This window comes from Camarhynchus parvulus, chromosome 2, assembly GCF_901933205.1.
Source record: "Camarhynchus parvulus chromosome 2, STF_HiC, whole genome shotgun sequence".
Classification (NCBI taxonomy): Eukaryota; Metazoa; Chordata; class Aves; order Passeriformes; family Thraupidae; genus Camarhynchus; species Camarhynchus parvulus.
The window spans coordinates 53,924,861-53,946,518 of NC_044572.1; the positions used below are offsets into that span (position 1 = coordinate 53,924,861).

Below are 21,658 nucleotides of genomic sequence, written 5' to 3' on the forward strand. Positions count from 1 at the left end.
TCAGAGCTCTCCTAATTCAGAGGGTAGAAGTATTTCAAAATATATGAAAGATAACCTTAAAGTAAGGCAAGGATACTTAAGTAGCAAGGGGTCCATTTCTGAGTGCTTGCAGAATGTCACATGGTGTGCAATGGGATGCTGTACTTCACTGTTTACCAAGTAAGGATCATGAATATTTCCATTTTCTGACATTTCCTTTTAAATTAAGGACTTTTCAACAATTGCTTTTCTCCTTCCCTTGTTTTTATAACTGCTGCTACCATGGGTTATGATCCTATCCATTGTTTCTGGTACTGCTACAGTATTCTGGTTTTGAAATTAAGGAACCCAGAAATATCAGAAGCCCAAGATAAATCTGATGGGAAGCTTTTCCAGTTTTCTTCAGACACTTTCCATTCTTAAACCTGGTTCATACAGGGACACATATTGCTTAAAATACAGCTACTGGTGGGGAAAATGCAAAAGATGCATAATGAGCAAGTTTGGAAACTTTTTGCCAAAAGGGCTCTTTTTGATCTCTGTATGCCAAATGAATCTCTTAGAATTTCACTGTTTATAGCTATTAATAATAAATAAATGAATAATTAAACCTGTTATTAGGAAAAACCACGGACTTGTAGCCTTTGGAAAATTTAGTCCTCACTTCACTTTCTGCTAGAGTGGAACATGTGTAGGGTCTCATTAGGGATCTTCATTGCATCACTGCTAACTGGATGCAGTTGCTTTGATTTCACATCTACAGGTGGATGTAAAAAACAGGTGGGACAAAGTTGATAAAAGTAAAGAAAATGGTTTTGTAATGTGTTTACTGAAGAAGAAAGAATTCTAGGAACTGGATGTGTGATCTCTGTAATTATTTTATTAAAATTTTCCACTGTAGCAATGTCTTGGAAACCTTTGGGACTGGTTAGGAAAAGGGCATTTCTGTGAATGACAAATGTCTTAAGGTTTTCTGCATGCCCCATTTAGTGTCCCCTGGATGTGCTCACATTATTCCTTTGCTGTGGGCTGGAAAGGGGCAGCCAGGGCAGCTCCATGTGAGCTGGGGTGTAGTTCTGCATAGCACACAAGCGTTTCTTTCCAAGGTTCCTCACTTGCATCTTGATATCTTTTATCTATAGTTCTTTATTGCTGATCCCAAATGTTTAAAAACTAATCAAGAACCAGAAGACAAGAAATTGATCTGTGAAAAAAAGGTTTGTGGGAAGGAAAACCTTTTTTAAATTTGTCTTGTGACATTTAGGCCTTTAGGGCTGACCTTTTTCAGAGACTCTGAGAAATGAAATCTAGAAACTCATGATATAGAAAGGAAAGATTTTTACTTGTTCATACAGTTCCAGGCCCGGGAGTTTTAAGAATACCAAATATTGTAAAAGTGCAATTAAATGTTAGTTACTAACTCTATTTATCCGCACATCCCAAGCCCCCTTGAACATTCTGAAAATAGGTGGAGTTTTTTGTCAATATTTACAATACTCTTGGTTACAACTCAGATATTTTCCTTTGTTGTGTCTAAATAAGACCTAAATAGCGTATTTCCACTAGACTGAAAAATACCATGTTGTCTGGAGAAACTGCCAGATGCAACCCATCAGTCAAGGCAAGGTGAAATGTTCAGACGTGTCTGGCAATGGAAAAATGCATCATTTAAATTCATTTAAGGAGCAGTGCCTGATCCTTTAAGTTACTGTAAATACAATCTCACCTTAAGCTTGTCTTATGGTATGCAGTGTTTTATTTTTAAAAAAGTCAATCTTTGGAAATATGAAATATATAAATTATGCTGACAAATAAGAATAAATATACACATACATACACACACATATGGTACACATGTTTTTATTTATAAAAAATAAATCAAGAGTCATGCAACATGGTGATATAAATACTTTTAATTTCAGAATGACTTACTGCTGGACTCTGTTGCGTTAAAAAGGCCAAAATGCAGAATTATTTTTCTGGCACAGATTTTCCTAAATCCTATCAAATAACAAACTGTAACAAGTATATTTACTACATTTTAAAATACCAGCTTGACTACAAACACATGTATAATTTCTTTGACTAGCTTTGATAGTTTTCTTCCTGTAGTTAAGAATGTGCCATGATTTGAGGAATTGAAATCTCCACATCTTTGTTTTGGTAAGAAAATGCTCACCTCTGTTAACTGAATATAAAGTATGTTAGCACATCTCAAAGCGTGTTCTGATCACGGTGGTCAGGAATGAAGGACAGTGAAACAGGTAGGGGAAATTCCAGGTTTTGCAGCTTGCATGCAGCATCAGTAGCTCTAGGAAGCCTTTTTCATGTGAGGTTATTTCAACACCATTCCCCATACATGTCTCTTGTCACGTACAAGACCTGTTTCTACCTGAGTTAAAGTCAAGAACAAACTGACTTGAGTGAAGACCAGTCTTTGAATTCTGCTTTACAATTTAATATCCCAAGTATATTACTTAAAAAATTATTAACATTCCAAGGTTTTTTTTTTTTACCAACCTGAGCATTTGCTTCTGTGAGTCTTTAAAAAGAAATCTCACACCTTCCAAAATGTAAGATTCCATTAAGAACCTCTTGTAGCTTAAACAATCCCCCTTTTTCCTTTTAAATAAGGGTGACACAAAGGGTAAATCAGTGTGGCAATTGTATGGAAAAATCAGGTTGTCTTAGTTTGCAGAGATCCTGGTTCAAGGGTACTTCTGTGCTAATTGCATGCTTGATGATGATTTTGCATGATTCCTATATGGTCTTGTTACAGAATGCAATATTCCAGACACATGGATCTGGCATACGTTTAATTAATGTTTACTACTTTATTTTGGAAAGGACACAAATTTGTCATGAAAATTACCTGGAGAAAAATAATTCCACTCTGTTTTTTCATCACCACAATTTGCCTAGCCTCAGTTTCTTGATTTTCTTAATGCCAGTTAAGTCTTTCTTAGATTATGATTCACCATTCACTTTTGGTTCACTGGGCTTGCTTGTTTGGCATTTCACTTCAAATCTGAGAAGCCAAGTATTGGCTCCTGAGAAGCATTTTGGGTTTTGTGCATTAAAACATGAAACTCAGATATACCTGATGGAAAGCATTCTACTTAACAGCAGTCCTGCTGATTCTTTTTAATGGATGACATTATGCTTATGTGTCACAATATAAGATGCATATTAATAGAAATTAAATAGTAGGGGGGAAATTAACTGGGGGAGCTGGGAAAGGAAAAACCCAGCAGTCAGCTCTAAAATAATAGTTTCATACTGAAAGTTTTTGGATTTTTTTAATAATAGAGACAGCAATTATTTTCTCAGTTCCTTCCTTTTTGTGTGGCTTAAGAATATATTACTGTGGTGGTGTTTTTTTTAACACTAGTCTTCAAGTTAAATCTGATCACTGGAATTCTGCTAGGGAATAACTTTGGGATCTAAATCAATGTGTGTAAATTGTGCATGCATGAGCACAAGAATTAATTTTGTGTTCATAACAGCCAATTGTACACTCAGACAAATGTTTGCATATGTAGTCACCCATTTGGAACTGGGCCCAAACTAAATTAGGATTAATACCATGGGCTAGTTCCAGGATTCAGTTTTCAAGTCTGTTTATAATGATGCAGTATACATTAAAAATATTCACCTCTGCAGACTGCATTCTGCAGACACTGTTCTGGCTGCAAACCAGTGTAGCTGCAACAATCAGGCACCATCAGGTAAATGTGCACAGTGGAAATAAGGGGCTGGTACATTGGGTAGAACTGTCATCGACACAAATCTGCTGCATGTGTAATGTTAAGAAACAGGCCAGGCTGTGTAAGAGGCTGCAGATAAGACTGCCCCAAGCATCTCTTCTTTTTCAAGCTTTTTCACTCCACACTGCTTGACTAGGGGCTGTGCAAATGAGGACATGGGCAGTTTCCAGGACACAGCCACTCCAGTTGGAGCCTCCAGATGATAGCACGCCTTTTAAAAGTAATAATAGCTGCCAGCCATTGAGGGCCCCAAGGGATGGGATCTTGACATCCTGCATGACATTCAAGAAGCCTGCCTGATGTTCTGTGTCAAGTTGAATGCCCAGGCTTGAAGTGCAGTGCTGGAGGCAGTAGGGGCAAAAAACTTGTCTCTTGATTTAAATTGGGTATTGCATCATTCTCATACTTAGCATCTTCTGCAGCTGGGCACCCCAGACTGTCTGGTGGACATGGGGTTAGGCAGGTTTTCATCTGCTGCCCTGTCCCTCTCTCTACACTCCCCCTCTACAGTGACTGCTACAGAATTAGGCTCCTGAAAGAGCCCAGCATAGTGCTGTCTGCCATCCCCTACTCCCACTAGTTACCCATCCCTTAACAGAGCCACACTGATCTTAGAGGATCATCTACTGTGTTCTCCTAAGTGGTGAGAACAGACTGAGACTGATACACACCAAGTGTGGTCTCCTGTCACAGGCCACAGGAAGAACCAGCAGAACCCTCTGTCTGGCCCCATTGTTTGTGATCTGACAGTGATGTGGTCTCTAGAGAGGGAGTTAGTCTTAGTTTTAACAAACCTGGTGATTAGGCTCAGACTAGCCTAAACAAGACAGTGATGTAATTTCATTTTCTATTACTGGAAGATAGTTCCAACATGTACATTTTCAGAGGTTTTAAGGTCAGAAGTGGAACAAGCACACTTACTGTGCCATATCATCTTATTTAGGACAGCTAAGGAGTACCAAAAGAATAGAAGAATAAACCATAACAAGGAAATGATTGTGCATAATAAGAGTTATTAAGAAAGAGGGAGTTAACTTGTTGTTTTGAATCAAGGGAATGAGAATTGTTACTATGATTTTATTTTTTTTAATTGATTTTTACATTTTTAATGTTCTTTAGGGTCAGATGACTCTCTGGTGTGAAATCCTGGCATCAGGTGGAATACTGATGCTTTCATCTTAGCTGCAAACCTAATAGAAAATTAGTGTACTGGAGGGTTTTAAAATGAGATTGTTTAAGTAAGATAGTTGTTCATAAATTGCCTTTAATTATGAATAAGCCAAACATAAAGTTTTGTATGCCTATGGCATCCAATAAAGATATCTTAATAGTAGTATGTTGTTTAAACTGTAGACACTGTCAAATCTGTGCGATGAGACAAATACCAGATGATGACTTGTTTGCTGCCTACTATTGATTATTTCATTGTTTGGTTTTTTTTTGTTATGTCATGGAGGAATCTCATTTTCAATGTACTAGAACAATACTATAAATAAGTAGGATGTCTAAAAGGGCCTATAAATCTGTATTTTTGAGATCATGTCCATGCAACTGAGGTGGAATGATTTGAGGCATAGCCTGAGGCAAGCAGAGAAAAGGTACTGCACAGAAAAATGAGTCCTTTAAGTCTCTCAAGCACCAATTGTAGATAACAGGGACCTGAGCAGGCAGAGGTTGTGCATGTGAGTGCACATTGCCAGTTAGGAAAAAACTACACAGAGAACTAATGACAGGAAACACAAATTTAATGATACATGGGAGATTCTTTAGTACAGTGATCTCTAGACTCTGAAAACGTGCACAAAACTATGTTCAAATTCAAAACTTAGCCTTCCATTATTCTTAAGGGGAGCTTTTTCACTTGGAGTGTTAGTTTCAACTGACAATGTTCTTATTTAGGAGCTGGTAAGAATTCCTTCTTTCTCTTATTGGTTTCAAAATTCTCCTGTCTGAAAAGATGCTTTTTTTCCCCCCCTGCTTTGCACGAGGTTATTTAGATTGTTCTAAAACCAAGCTGTATAGTCCTGAAATCTGCAGCTCACCTGCAGTCAATTCAGGACCCTGGCGAACTCTCAGAGAACCTGTACTCCACAAGGATCATATGAACAGTAAGTTTATAAGAAAATCTTACTGACTTCTTCATGGCACTGCAGGTTTTTTATGTAGAGAAGTGATCTTGCACAGAAGAGTAAATAAATCAGTTTCTCAAGAGGAAAAAAAGTGTATTTGCTAAACTTTTTTAGGTAAGAATGTCCTTTAAATTCTCAGGGCTACAGAAATTATGAAATGTAGTCAAGTAAATAACTGTTGTTGTGGAAGAGATTATACTCAGAAGTTATTTTGACTTCGTCCCTTATGGGAAATAACAGTCATGAAGGCAGAGATAGAAACATTCTTTTACTCTTACCTTTGATACCTACATTTCTGAGAAAATTCTAGTCACTTAATTTCAATTCTTAAAAGAAAAAAAAATTAACTGCTGTCATACAAATAAGACCTCACTTTGATTTATTTTTGTTATAATTTAATCTATTGCCCCTTTTTATAGGGTAAAATTAATAGGGAAGCAAGGTATTATTAATGGGGCTAATATTTCACCATCTAGAACTTAAATAGCAAATTATAATCCTCCTCAGCAGTACAGGAATTTTACCCTATTATTTCCTAGGTCTTATTAAAAATAGAAGAACATAATCAACTGCAAGTAACTTTCATCCAGGTCATCTATTGAAGACTCTCTGAGATACGCGAAGAAAAGATGGAACATTACTGGTCTGATCCTACTGGGATGGGAATTATTTAGATGGCCCATATTTAAAAATCTGTTTCATCTTGCTCTTTCAATTTAGAGGATGGTGCATAGCAAGTAGTGGGAAGTTGGTGGTCTAGGTAGGACTCGCTGGGCTGGTGTATCTGTGGGCAGATTTCTGTGAAGGTGATGTGACCTGTCCTCAAGTCTGTCTTTTTGAGGTATAGCTCTTAGCTTCTTCAGTGGCCTTTTATAAAGCCTAGTATCATCACTTATCTTCCTGATTCATTATCCTATTTGTCACTTTTACCAATTATAAAGATATATTCCTTATAGCCAGCTTGAAATACTGTGAAAATGGACTGCTGGATAATCAGTGATTAGTAGTATCCAGTAATCATCATGGCTTTGCATTTCATCTGTGTAGAAAACTTCAGCTTGTCTAGTTACTTAGCTTGCTTGTAACTTCAGAGATGGCACTTGTTATCTACTACTAGGGTTTCCAGGAATAAGCCCGTTGAAACTTGTTGCTGGTCTACTCCAAGAGATTTCATACCAAGTGATCTGGAGCTATCAAATTAGCAGAAGTAATGCTTCTGATTTGGTATTGGTTTTTTTCAAGGAGAAAAAAAAATCTTCCTTTTTTAATCTTCCATTAATAACTTGGTCTTTCAATATTGATTTGAAAAAAGAGAATGGTGCAATCCTAAATATGACTACTAGATCCTATTGCGTTAACCTTTGCCTGGGTGTTTATGGAAAAGCAAATAAAAATCTAGTGTATCACAGCCTGGCACAGAGATGCAAAACCCATTTATATAGTAGACCCACCTCTCAAACATCCCTTGCCCATAACTTGAATATTTAGTAAACTATTGAAAACCATCATTTAAGAAGGTGGAATATGCATGATGGTTCATAGATAGTGCCAGTTTGTTGTCTTATAGCATGTGTAGTAAAAAGAGGATGAAAAGGGAATGCAAAATAATTTCATCAAAATAACAAGGATGCTTAATTTTGTCTGCTGCCTGAATAGCTGTTAGGAGGGCTAGTGTTGTGGCAGTGTAGCCCTGACATTTTTGGTGGTGGTTTAGAAACAGGAGTGAAAGGGTCTGGTATTTATCATTTACAATATAAGCTTGTTAATGCTGGGTGTGCTGCTTGTTTCTCCTCCACCCTCCCTCTTTTTGTACCAAATTAAATGTAAACTGTGGTTTGTAGATACTGATCACTGCACTGAGCAACTGGGGGAGGGTCTTGCTGGTGTTGCTAATAGATAGTTGGATATCTCTGTGTCACAATTCATCAGATAAGCTGAGGAGGTTGCCAGCTCCAGTAACAATCTGTTATACCTAAAGCATGCTGCTTTGCAGACAAAGGCTTCAGTGGTTTGTTCCAGTCAGAGGGAGTAATGGCATTTAGGCAGTGCTAAACAAAGTTTTCTGTATTGTACCTTTTCCCCCTGTAGGTCTAATAGCATGGATACAAAATGCCATAATAATGCTGTTTGTTCAAGTCATCTCTATTCCCCCATCTCTTTCTTCCCTAGCCAAACGATGATTCTAAATAGACCCTGAAAATGCATGTGCAACTACAGGGTTATAGAAACAGGATAAGGGATACATATGCTGACTATTCACTCATGCCTGTTTCTTTAGATGTTCTGGTTTCCTTGTGCTTGATATTTACAGCCCATTCAGTAGTAAACTTCATTTGGTAAGCATTAATTCATTTGCAGATGTTAGTTTTCCACTGATCTTCTAGGACTGCAGTTCAGATCCAAGTTCATTTCATAAATGGCTGACGGACTGTGTTAAACTGTTTTTTCTACTTAAGTCAATGTACTGCCAAGTATCCACATCACTAGGAACATCACGTTTGTGAGGGAGAAACTGAAGATTTGAAGCCAGTCCCTTCAGCCAGTTGTTGATTATAGTATATTGGAGTCAGTGGAGCGATGAGAAATTACTCCATCTGAAGATGTGGTGGTACACACAGTTCCACCTCATCAAAAAGCAAAATGTTTTCTACTCAGGCCAGTGCTGAGCCCCAGTGGCACAACTCTAGAAGGAGTTTGGCAGCTGCTGTTCCTGCAGCTGTCCCAGAACTTGCAGAAGTCTTTTGAGCCCAGTGGTTGAGCTGCTGATGCCTATGCTGATGCATGAAATTTATCAATATGGAAAAAAAGTGAAACAAATAATCAAAAATATCTATGGAGCAGTTCTTCTGGAAAGTGTCACTGCTAACCAAACTATTAGGTAAAAACTATTAGGTAAAAATGGTCATTCACATCATTTCCTCACATATAAAAAGTGGATAACTATTGTTGGTGATACAAAAATATGAACCCTGAGACCTTTCCTATTATTATTGGTACAATAATAGCAATTTGCTTTTGCTTTCACAGTATGCTGTCAGTGGCTGTAGTTATGTATACAGCCAAAGATGATGGTGAATAGCCTGACAAAATCCAGAGGTGAAAGAAGAGGTTGTAGAAAAGCCTAATTTCCAAGAGGCTTGCCAAAGCAAGAAGACATTTGACTCTTTCAGAGCTTGATCCCTCCATTGAGGGTAAGAAGTGATGCTGGAGTTAATTAGTTGAGTGGGCTCTGGAGGAGAAGCTTTTGGGAGCTGTCCAGCTTGTTGTTGTCCAGTGTTTCTTTCCACAGGGCTTCAGTTATTGTAATATCCTGTGTAGGAATGGACAAGTCTCCCTTTCTTTCTAACTGTGGTATTGCTGGAAGCATCTCTGCTTACAGAGAATGTTCTTCCAACTGTAGTTTTCTCTCTCTACACTCCTTTTTTGCTTTGTTGGCTTCTGCTTCTGCACAGTATATCAAACAGCTGCTCATCTTCAGAGGAATTCATGACCTGTAGATACCCTTCCTACCATCTTTCCTTCCAGACCAAGAATTCAGCACTGCTGTTGGCAGTCCTCATTGCCAACATTCCTGGAACATTTGTCCCCCTTTTCAGTTAATCTTCACAGGCTCTTTCTTTCTGTCCTTCCTGCTTATTAGGCAAAGAAAATACCCTGACATCTTGATCACTCTTTAAACTCCTACTTTCTGTACTGAAGGAAATTTGATAAACACTAAGACTCTGTCCTGAGACCACAACTTACTACAGTAATGAATATTGTCTCATTTTCTCTTCAGTCTCTCAAGGTCTTAGGGAACATGTGTGAGATGTCACCTTGTTAGGGGCAGAAATAATGGAATTTGTTCTATGCTCATGTCTCATTGCTTCAAGAAGGATGTTGGTTCAGAACCGATGTTCTAAACTTCATCTTAATGTGTCAGCATTTATTCACAAAATTGCTTGGGTTGGAAGGGATGTTTAAAGATCATCTGGTCCAACTCCCAAATAATGTTCATAATACAGCATTTATAATAATGTCAGCTATTTGTTTTTAATATTACTTGGCTGAACAGGGAACTCAGCTTGGAAGTCAGGAGGAAAAATAAATCATATGGTCTCTGGAAATGAGGTCAGGTTTTGCAGGAAGATACAGGTGGTCAATGCTTAGCCTGTAATTGTCTTTTGATGCTTTGGGATAATGCCTTTAATACAATGCTTAAATTTTTGATAATACCTGAAGTAGCCAGACAGTTCAATTGTGACTATTGTAGATCCCTTCCAGATAAACTCTTCCTTCCCTTCTTCTGTGCTTCTTCCTACTGCTTACTTTCCCTGCCAGGACATCTGAGGTAACCTCTTAATGGCATTTCTTCCCAGCCCTGCACTAGTAAAAGGGATTGAATATCCTTAACAGTGCCCCAGCCTAGCCATTGGCTCTATCACCCTGTAGGTCATCTTGAGATAATGGGACAAATTGCACAAATGTACAAAAAGTATCTGTGATGTGTGGTTTTTGAAAGTCTTTTCATCCAGCTGAGATGGGTTTTCACAGGATGGCAAAACCTCTGACCTAGTGAGGCCCGGAGATCAAGCCCTCAGTCTGTTGCAGGATATGCTTCTCATCTAAATGGTTTCAAATATTTTGAAGGTGTCAGTTTTCCTGTAGTTTTTATTTTTACTTCTTGTACTCATTTTCAGAAATGCCTTAACCTGTTTTCCTTTGAAAAACATAGTAAAACACTTGTGTTTTACTGTTCCCTGTGTGAACAGCAGCACTCCCTCAGAGGGAAGGTCCATCTGGCCCATTACTCTGTCTCCAAAGTGTCCCACCACCAGTGTCTGAAGAAGAGCACAGGAGCACTGAAGTTTAGTCCTGACAGGGTCCTGGTGGTGCTCACAGGCCTCAGTGGCTGGGACTGGCCTGCCCTGGGACCCCCAGCCCCACCACCTCCTGTCAAGGGCCCAGGGACGTGTCCCAGCTCTGCCTGGGACCCTCAGTCCCTGGCTGAGCCCTGCTGTGTGTGTGCCCCTGTCTCCTGGGTGGGCCTGGGACCTGCACTGCAGAGCTGCTCTCGGGGGTGGAGCCCTCAGACCTGGGTCGGGCCTTGTCATGCAGAGCTCTGGGTTTAACATGGCACAACTGCTCTGTCCTATTTCCTCTGCCCACCATAAATTAAGTAACACAGAGGCTGTTATTTGCCTGCCACGACAGGGACTTCTCAGCTTTAAAAACTGAAGAGGACACATAGCACAAAGTTTACAACTGAAAATAGAATTTTCTTGTTGTTTTTCTGAATCTGTTTCAGAGCCAATGCTCACAACCATTACCACAATGAGCATGTGTAGCCAGGAGCATCTGTGAACACAGATGTGTTCTTCAGTTTAGCTTGAAAATACATCCTTTGCAGTCTGGCAAAGGCAAGTGACAGAGCTACAGAAAATAGCAGCAGGAATGCGTGCCAAGCAGCTCCTGTTTCCTGAAGGGAATGTGAAGAATGATCAGGACCAACCACACACAAAAGAAAAAGAAGAGGAGGTGTGTCAAACTGTAGTGAATTTCTGAAATATGACACATATTGATGCCAAGCACGCTTTTTGCCTTCCAAAGCTCACTCTGTTCCTGTGCTTCTTATCCTCACCAGTAGTCAGGCTCAGTGCTGCAGGGCAAGGCAAACACCCCCAGGGCCAGTGCCAATCTACCCCAGGGGAAAATTCCTTTCTGACCTGGATGGGAGCCATCAGCTATTCCCTGAGCACATGAGCAAGGCATGGCTCCTTCTCTCAAAGGCTGATGACACCTCCCAGGAGATGCCCAAGCCTTAATCTGCCCTACCTAGAGTAATTTCAGGAGCTTCTGAGACTGATCACACATGCCCCTGGACTGATCTTCCTTGAAGGCAAGAATCCTTCCTGCACCTGCTTCCTGCACCAGTAGGTGATTCAAAGTCCTGGGAGCCCTGGAAACATCTCTGCACTTCTTTTCTTATGGCTGCTGCCCCTGGCTCCACAGGGAATGCAGACAGGGAGCTCTGCAGTGCTTCTCAAGAAGGTGTTTACTTGGTCTGGTCACAGCTATGTAGCTGAAAGAGATTTTCATTCTTCCAATGAATTCTGAGGGTGGCCTTGCACCAGAGAGCCTCCACCAACCTTGTCCATCACCTGGTCTCCTTTTGTCAACTCCCTCCAAGTAATCTCAACAGCTTCTCAGGGATTTCCTCCTGGATGTCTTTGGGCTGGCCCTGGGCCAGTTCTGGCAGCAGGACACAGGAGGATGCTCTCCTTTATCCTGCCCCTGGACACTGGGAGTGCTGCATTGCCGGATGGTGGCATTCTGACATGGGGGTGATGGGACCCTCCATGTGCAGCATCATCCTCCATCCAGCATCCTTCATAGGAAGGCTTTTGGGTGCTGGCCCCAAGGTACTCCCTGTGCCCCAGAGGCCCAGGGTGCTGTCCTTGCCCTTGGTGACTATGCACTGGGCACAGCTGCTGGGCATCCCCCACATATCCTCTGCCTGTTGGCTCCCAAGGACCAACCTTGTGCTGTTACACCTCTCTCAGGCTGTGGCAGAACCCAGCCCTGCAGCTCAAAGGCCACCCTTGTCAGCCATCCCCTTCTGTGCCAGAGCTGATGTCTATGAGGTCCTGCAGGGAGGAGGACCAGGGACTTGATCTGTCTGCAAACTCTTTTCCTGGGGCATAAGGGGGCTGATTTTAGCAGCTGCAGCTTGGAGGAAAGCCAAAGTGAAACCAGAGCCATAGGCTGAGATGGACAGAGCCAGCAAATCACCATGGAAATAATACAGACTTTGAGAAACCAGTAAGTGGAGGTGACATTGGTGTTGTGGAAAGGTTGGTCATTTTTGGACATAGAACATTTGGATCTGAGCCCAAAGCACAGTCAGGCAAATAAGAACTCTTCCAAACCAGGAAAATAGCTCATTGCTGCTTTTACTGTCATATCCCCTTTTTCCACTGAAACCATGCTGCCTGAATCCTCTATTAAATACACTTCCTAGCTGTGTTTATATGGAATGCAAAACACACTTCAGTCAGGGGTAAAATTTTCATAGCTTGTTTATCACTTTATCATTTCTGAAAGTTATTTATGAGAGAAGAGCTCAGTTGTTCTTGAAATTTACTACCAGCTAGTTTTCAAGAATAATGCAAACCTAAATTTTAGCTCATAAAATTCCATGTTATATAGGATGTACAGATTTCTTTTTCTCAAAGTCCTCAGGACAGGAGCAGTGATAGCAGATTTGTCTCTAACCTTGCTCTGCCTGCTGATCTCTCCAGTAACATTCAGACACATGCAAGGGCTTGTCTTGTCACACTGAGCTTCCATGAAAATGCTGAGATTCTGTAACTGAGTGGATATAGCCTGGCATTATATACTCATTGCACCAGTTTCACAAACTACCTGCTAACTGTGTGCTAGGAGGCTGTTTTACATAGTTTCTTTTATTAATTAAAATGCCATTCTTTTGTATTTGAATGATGCCATGAGTCACACTGGCAGTCTCAGATGGTTCCAGGTGGTCAATAAGAGGGAAACTCTTCAGTCCTTCCTGGCATCTCTCCTCCAGGCATGTAGGGCCTAAAGAGCGGCAGTTGCCTTTTACTGTCCAATGCCATCCTTATCCATGTCAGCACTACCAGTAACAACCTTCCTCTTCACTACACGGCTGCAGAGATAATTTAAAAGTTCATCAGCAAGCTTTTTTCACACTCCTGGAAAGTAAAGTGTATGCCCGCACACAGCAGGGACAAGAACTGCATCACACTGACCCACCAAGGTTTGGTCTCTTGTAGCTTTCTCAGTGCTGGACTTTCTCCCATGAAACTTCCCATTGGAAGCTCAGTTAATGCCAGCCATGAATATTTCCTCTTTTAAAAGGCAGATGCCAGTTCTGAAAGGAGCTGGACTGACACCACCAGCCCCGTGTTCAGAGCCCATGCACACACCTTGTCCATGGCTCAGCTGGCCGGTGGAGGCTGGATCTGGTTGTGACTGCGTGGAGCTGGACTCCAGCAGGTTACTCATGGGTGGAGCCCCCTTGACACATCTCTCAGGCTCCACCCTTCATGCTTTGCTGTCATCAAGTATAGGAAACAGGGAAGTTCGTGGTCAGGTCTTTTGAATTTAGATTGCAAAAACACTGTTGTTCAAGAATTTAGGCTTCCTTGTCCATCTCAGATTCTGGATTTCATGGCTTTCATGAGGCAGAAGAGTCTATCACATGGTATAATTCTACAGCCCTCACCCTCCCCTCCAGCTGAGGCCTGGAGAGGAGACCATTGCTATCTGATAACTTCCAAAGCTGGGCTGCAAACTGAGATCAATGTGGTAGATTGGCAAATTAGCAGATGGAAGATCTCACCTGAAAATGGCATGAAAGTGTTGCTATCTTTTTGATTTGCCTTTGCTGTAAAACAATCAGAGTTTTCATTTTATGTTAATATGTACAAGATTTTGTGTCTTTACTTGAAAAAAACTGGAGTGCTTTCCACAACAGATGTAACTCTGATTTTGAGCCAGATTTCAGTGCGACTGAGGTTTGTCTCTAGGCAATTAAAATCCTCAATTAACATATTAATTATTTTTCTAATGATATTGTGTTCTTTTTGTCTTCTGAAGGGAAAAGAAAATGTTTAATTTGTATACTGATTTGTGAGTTATTTAGCTAATTTACACATGAGAATTTGCTAGTATTTATCTTACCATCACAAAACTATGCATTTATTTTAAAGGTTTTATATATTTCCTGCTCTAGTAGCTTCAGCTGGCAGGTGTAATTACCAAACCTTAAAAATGCAGGAGATTGTCTTAAGTGTTTGTACTTGTTGAGACAGAAGGAACAAACACTTCTAACATAAATAACTGGCACTACCTATCTTTCTCTGATCTCTATAAAAACTGAAAAACCTTTCAAATATCGATCTGTGGAAGTTTAAGAAAGAAAGTGATTTTGATCTCTTCAATGGCGTTCCAACCACTTCAATGCAGACAGTGCTTAAGCTGTGCAGCAGGTAGCTCTTAATTGAGGCTGATGGTGTCGGTGCAAAGAAAGAAAGAAGGGAAGCAACAGAGGGACAGAAAAGCATATCTGCTGTACAAACATACCTACTCTTCTGTCATTGTTAACAGGATTGCTTATTGACAGAAAAGCACGTTCTGTGTTCTTTTAGCATGACTGCGTGTGGAGGTCCATCTCACCAGAAGTGGCTCAGGAGTTTGGGCAGAGGTCTGTTCTCAGATGCCAGATCAGCCCCTGTTGCAAGTGGTGTCATATGCTGAGCACAAGTATTTGCTGTCTCTGGGAAAAAACTGTTGAGCACTGAAGGAAATAATTTTTGAAGCTTGAATAGATTTTCTTGCTTTTACTAGCCTATACTGCACATCCTGGCTGGAGACCTGTTGGGCTAATTGCTATACAAACTATCCCATAGGTTAGGAGGAAGCATGGGCTGCAGCCAGAGGCCAGGACACACCAGAAGTGTAGACATATACAAACAGATGTGTGCATAAGTATGTAGAGATTGAAAAGAGATACTGATTTTATTTGTGTGCATTCCACCTTTACTGTGATCAGGGTTTCCTTTGCAAAAAGTGTTTTTGAGAAAGTGATTTGAAGCAAGATGGCAGCTACCAGCAGGATATGAGTCTTAAGATTGCTTCAGGCAGGACATGGCATGCGTAAAAATTATATTAATGTACTTACGTGATAAACAGAAAAAAACCCAAAGGTACACAGAGACTACTTAAAAGGCAGGATAGGAAGATCAAGCACCAGCTGCGGAGACCAGCAGTGGCTTCTGTAGGGAGGGGGACAAACCTGAAGGAAATGAAAAGTGGAGGGGGAGAAGGAAAAGAAGGAATAATTACAGAAGCTAAGGAGATAGATAAGAAAACTGAAGGGAAGGGGACTGAGGCATAGCTGGGCTTATCAGGGCTGAATAGCAAGCAAGAAACCTTAATGTTAAATGACAAGTGAGGAAAGAGAAGGTATTAGGTAAGGTGACAGAGATAAAAACACAAATCAGGGAGGTAGTAAACATCAATTGAATCAACTTCTCGGTTTGTTTCTGGAAGGAGAAATAGCTTTAGAAGACTTCACTCCTGAGTGGACTGTTCTCCCTACTTTTCTTCTTGATCATGATAATCTCATATGGAGATCTAAGAGGAAACTACTCATCCTCTGAGCCGGGGCTGATTTTGTTGACAAACTCTTGTTCCCAGACAGAAAATGAATGTGTACATAGGCTGTAGTAGTCTCAAAACAAGCAGCACAACTCCTGTATTCTCCTGTATTCCTTAGTCTGTTTCTCTCACCTCTTTATCACGCAGGTTCTAAACATAATACTTCTGATTTTCCTGGCCCTTAAGATGATATGTTTGCATATGCATTTAATGAAATAAGTGCTGTTTAGACTTTCATTGCAATAGCAACTGGCAGACCCAGTCGTGGACTGAGACATACAAATGCTGTACAGGAGCCAAGTGAAACCCAAACTAAAGTGCCAGGAAATGTGCAATCTGGATGTAAAGACGGGAGTTCATAGGTGACCAGAGACAGCAACAAACAAATCCAGAAAATTGTGTTCATCTGAGCATTGATAGTCTTTCTGATCATAGGCTCTCCAATTTACCTGAAGCGCACTTCAATTATAATTACGATTCTGAAGCACATCATTTAATATAAATATACCCCTGAGTAAATCTATCCATATGTAAGATAGCACTTCTCCCATCTGTTGCCGTTAAAGTCTGAATGCATACAGGCACACCTGCCACTTGTCCTGGAGCAGGGGATGAATACAGCACAGGGGACAGAGCGTGGCGCTGGAGCTTCGCTGCCCATGGCGTGTTCATGTCTGGCTGGCGTGCTGGCAGCAGAGCTTTCTGTCAGGTTTGCCATAAAACCTGAGCAATGCCATTCTTTCTGGATTAAATGTGTGAAGGGATCAAAACACATTATGCCTCTGTGCAAAAAATGCTTTCTGTGACTCAGTATAGGTTTTGCATGATATGTGAGCCAGGCAGTTTAGGTAGATACGTACACTGGTTTATTTTTGCTTGCCATTCACAAACTGAGTGGCTTCAATTGAGGATTGTCATGCTGAGATGCTTTGAGGATGGAGAAGTGAGAAAATGAATTGCAATACCTTGGAATTGTGTTGTCTGGCACAGCAGGAGGCAGATGGGGTGCAAGTCTGGAAGCTCTTCCTCCTTCCAGAGTGGTCTTGCAGCATCCCTGCTCTGCATAAGCTGCTGGTGTATTGTGGTTGGCTCTAGAGGCAGGAGTGAAGCTGTGGGGTTTTCACATTGCCTTTGAGAATGAAACTTTCTATGAAAGCTGCATTAGAACTGGCTTAGGAAGAGACCTGTGCCTGTGTTTTTATCCCAAATCACAGAAAGTAGAGAATGGAATGTCTCCACTGTATGTGGCATAATGTAGTTTATTACTTTTTGTTATGTGCAAAACTACTAAGTCTAAAACCAGCTTCTGTGTGACTGTAGAAAATTCATGGTGACTGGTTGTGAGAAGAGGATTTACAGTTCAGCTATTTGGAAGAGTTTTGCTGTGTGTGCTTTTAACAGACAGCTGAAAAAAAGTGTGGATTAACTTCTCTGAGATTGCCTTTAAAGATGATGTGGCTTCTTGCCCAACTTTGGGATCACCATGCTTTATTTTCAGTGAAAATACGCTTCTTTAATAAAAGCAAAGGGCCACCAGACTATAGGCAGTTGGTAAATTTGGGACTAAAATGGATTATGTCCATGAGATTTAGTGGCTTATGCAAGACAGAGGGAGATGACAAAGCAATGTGTACTTTTATTTTGTCTAATTTCATGGCTATTACATGTTTTGAAAGTCTTTTAATAACAGGGGAGTATAATCAAATGGCACTGTTTTGTTTGTTGTTTTTTTTTTCAGTTGAACATTTCTGAACAGTTGAGAATCTTCCTAAATCCAAAGCTTTTGGTTCTCTTCTTCATTTTTGTGTTCTTGATGAATTGACAATTTTAGCAGTGGTGTCGATCAGGTTGTTTTAAGGTTTCTCAGCTGTTGATGAGTGCACAGCAGAAACTGACGGTGGGGATGAATAGTAGGGTGGGCCAACAGTCTCCAGAGGTGTGTGATGTGAGGAGATGGGGATACCAAACTCTATGTTTGCTGAGGGGCTTTACCTGCTAGTGCTGTAGGGAAGCTATAAAGCATCAGCATGCCCAGATTACAAAAGAGAAGGATGGAGAATGAGCTGAAGTATAGGCATTGTAAATGTTGCTGATGTGGCTGAGTTGTGAATGTTTTTCAGTTTTTTAATTGTATTTTTAAGTTTTATTACGTCATGTTTGAAGAGCCTTCTGTCCTTGCTGATTGGCTCTTCCTGCTTCAGGCTTAAGTTTCTCTTTGTTTCCTTGTTTCTCTCTGCATAGTTAACATGTGGATGTTTCAAAACTGTTTGAGACCTGAATAAGGAAGGAGGAGAATCTTGTTCACAGTATTTTGCAGTCTAATCGTGGACTATTCAAACTATATATTGGACTACTCAAACTGGATATCTGGTTAGCTCCAGTATGGTACACTGAAATTTACTTCCTTTGTGGCTGGTCCCTGAAATATCCATGTTTGTCAATAACTACATGGGAATAGGAAATACTGGTCAGCTCGTGCCCATCTAAGCTCATTCAGTGTGAGGATTTTGCAATGAAACTCTACTGTAGAAGTCTTTTGTTTTTTTTCAGTTTCTTCCTAAGTTAAATGGATATTATGCTTAATCTTACACAGTCTGAAAATTTATTGTACCTAACATTGTTCTTAGTTTCTAAAACACTTGTGTTTCAGCATTGAAGTGCATGACAACATCCAGCTCTACTGGAACGTAATGTAGTATGCTGTTAACATGGGTAAGGTACACTCAATACTGAACAGTGGAATGAATCAATTAATAAAATGTTGACAAAGGCTTTGGTGGAAAAAACAATATTTTTAAATGTCGCTTATGTTGCTTATGGGATACATGCTGAGTTAACCTCATTGAACTTTTCCCCAGGAATTGATGCGCTTACAATTGGCGGGTCATTATGCTGCTCCACCTGTGTAGTGTTAAGGTCAGTGTGTTTTTCTGATTATAAAAACCATCCATACCATTCCATTATAAATTCACTACCATTCATATAATGGAATGTGCCAAAGCTCGGAGCTCGTTGCAGCTGCCCCCGGTCCATGTTTAAGATCAAACAAAGTGGTTCAGGTAATTTGAGCACCTTTTCAAGAATATGCCCAATCAAGCTTCCTTTGAAGTGATCTTTCATTGTTTAAGGTTTTCTTTTCTTTTTTTTTGTAACCTGCTAAGCATCCATCTGATGTCAGTGTTGGGTTTGTTTTGTGTGGCCGGCCCAAGAATTCTTACGGAATGAAGATGTGGTGATTATACAATCCTAGCAAGGAGGTCCTGGGAGCAGCAGGCAACTGTAACGCTGCAGTTGCACGTATCCATGCCTAGGCAAAGCACAGAATGCATCAACCACTCACCTTCACAAGGCATTTTCTGAAACCTGCAACTTCTAACTGTGAATTAATTCTGAGTCATCACGACACACAAATCAGCCATCACGGTAGACACTAATGTGTGAGATGCAGGGATGTATGACTATGGCACTAATCACTGACTAGAGGAACCTGTGACATGATGTGCATGCGTAACACGCTGCTGCTGAATGCATCCTCCTGCACAGCTTAGTCTCCTCAATTGTTGTGCGTTATCTAAGAGAGCCAGAATGTGCATTGAAGTTTATCTAGTGTTATTTCTGTCACTGAAATGTTGATATGGTTGGGGCTTTTGTTTGTGTGTTTGCTTCTATATTTTCCTCTCTTATTAATCATCCAAATGACTTGAATTCTGTGAAGAGGAAGAGTTCAGTGAGCAGCTATGTATATCATAGGGCATTATGTTCTTCCAGTTTCATAAGGATGTATCCTTTCTGTTTAAAGTTCTGCACTTCACAGTAGTCAGTGAGAGCCTCAGGCACGAGCAGTTCTGCTGGGGAGGCATTTGAGCCTCTGTGCAAATTAAGCAATGCTGTAATTGCTGAGGAAATACATGAAGTCTCTTGATGATGACAACTGAGAATCTTTCTGGACATATCCAACAGCACTCCTTTCACTTCTGTCTAGCTGCAAGCTTGGTGGTATTCTACATGCATATAGACTCACGAAATGTGATGAAGAATCACAGAAAGACTCTTTGGTGAAGAGTAATCCTTGAATGTCCTAGTTTATGAAAACTGTTCACAAGCTGACATTTCATATGACAATAATTTGAATTTTGCAGCTATTGCATCAGGTAAGTACATAATCAGAAGTGTTTGGCAGTTTCTTTTATTACTCTGAAAAAAAAGAAAACCAACAAACTAAATGAAATATCCCCCCCTCAAAGATGATGCAGGTTATGGCAGGATTGCATCTTTTGCTCAAGTGAAAAGGCTTAAGAGGAAGGGCATGTTTAATAGCCAAAGGGGCATGAAAAAGATTGAGAATAGGGTTTGTTTTAGTAAAGCAGAGTGCATAATACCTGTTTAACTTATGAGCAAAACTGTATTTTACTTGGGTATCAGAAGGAATGCATTTGCAGAATTTTAAAATTCATCTGTGGTGATGATTTTCCTAAGTTTTAAATGAGTGTATCTCTCACTGCTGGCTAAGTGTCTTTAACAAATCTGGACCCTTACACACAATATCAAATGAGATCCCAGAGGTTGTGTTAAGTATGTACCACCAAGAATCCTACCAGGAATAGGTAGCTAATGTAACAGCAGGAAGAAAACAAATTACTTACTTGCTTCAGCATATTCAACTGACTGTGATGCTTTGTTTCCTCACTGTGGTCTTGTGGTTAAGATAAGGGAGTCTTGATCCTCAGTCTGTGGACAACTGTATTCCAAAAGTGATGTGTACCAAAGTGATGTCAATCACCTGTCACAACGTGCTCTCTATTAGATACATCACCTATCTTTTATTGCCAAAATTCCTTAACTTCAGCTTTGGTTCAGTTTCTACCACTCTCCTATATGTATGGAGGGAAAAAGGCATCTCCTAAATTGGAAAAAGTCTTTCCTCAGTTCCTTGCCCCATCTCCCCTCTCCTCATCCTGTATGGAAAGCATGTTGCACTAAGTTTATAACAAAATTTCTGGCTGGACACTTCTTTCTCCTTTATTGCCATTACTAGAAAAAAATTAGTTTCTGTTTTAATCTAGCATGGATTACTTCAGAGAAATTAAACCAGATGCACAATTTAGTGTATGGCAATCAGCAGTAGGTGCCTGCAAGGGCATTTCCCTGTCCTTCCAGATAAGACTTTTGAGTTGCAATGTAGGCATTGAAGATAAGTGCCAGTATTTCTAAGCAGTTTGAAGACTTGATGGGTACAAGGAGTGTAGGACCCTACCAAATCTTTGGGGAGGTGTGAGCACTATTTAGAAGTGTTTAAGTGTCTAATTTCATTTCTTCAAATTAGTTTCCCTACATATGCCCTATATAGTCAACAGAGTGAAGTCATGCTCCTGTTGGTATTTCAGAGCACTGTTTTCTCTCCCTTAACTGTACAACCAGTATAGAAAAGTGCTCAAATCCCAATGCAGGCTATAAAAACTGGAAGGAAAATATAGAAACACAGAAACACAGCCAAAAACAGTGTTATAACACAATCAATATAAGGTCCCAGTTAGAAAATATGTTAGTGCTCTAGTACGTGGTGGCTCCTCTGCAAGTAATTTCTGCCTTTGAAAGAGT

The 21,658-nt window shown here is 40.4% G+C and overlaps 1 protein-coding gene across 3 annotated transcripts in view; it reads left to right on the forward strand.

Annotated features, from left to right (window-relative positions):
• The window catches only part of HECW1 (HECT, C2 and WW domain containing E3 ubiquitin protein ligase 1), a 260,599-nt gene that overhangs the window by 48,276 nt on the left and 190,665 nt on the right, over positions 1-21,658 (forward strand). Inside the window, exon 2 of one of the 3 annotated variants that reach the window (XM_030944240.1) lies at positions 18,919-18,976. The exons of the other annotated variants lie outside the window; for them this stretch is intronic. Coding sequence (XP_030800100.1) covers positions 18,950-18,976 — 27 coding nt within the window. The 5' untranslated portion in view covers positions 18,919-18,949. The remainder of the gene's footprint in view (positions 1-18,918; positions 18,977-21,658) is intronic. 3 annotated transcript variants of the gene reach the window in all.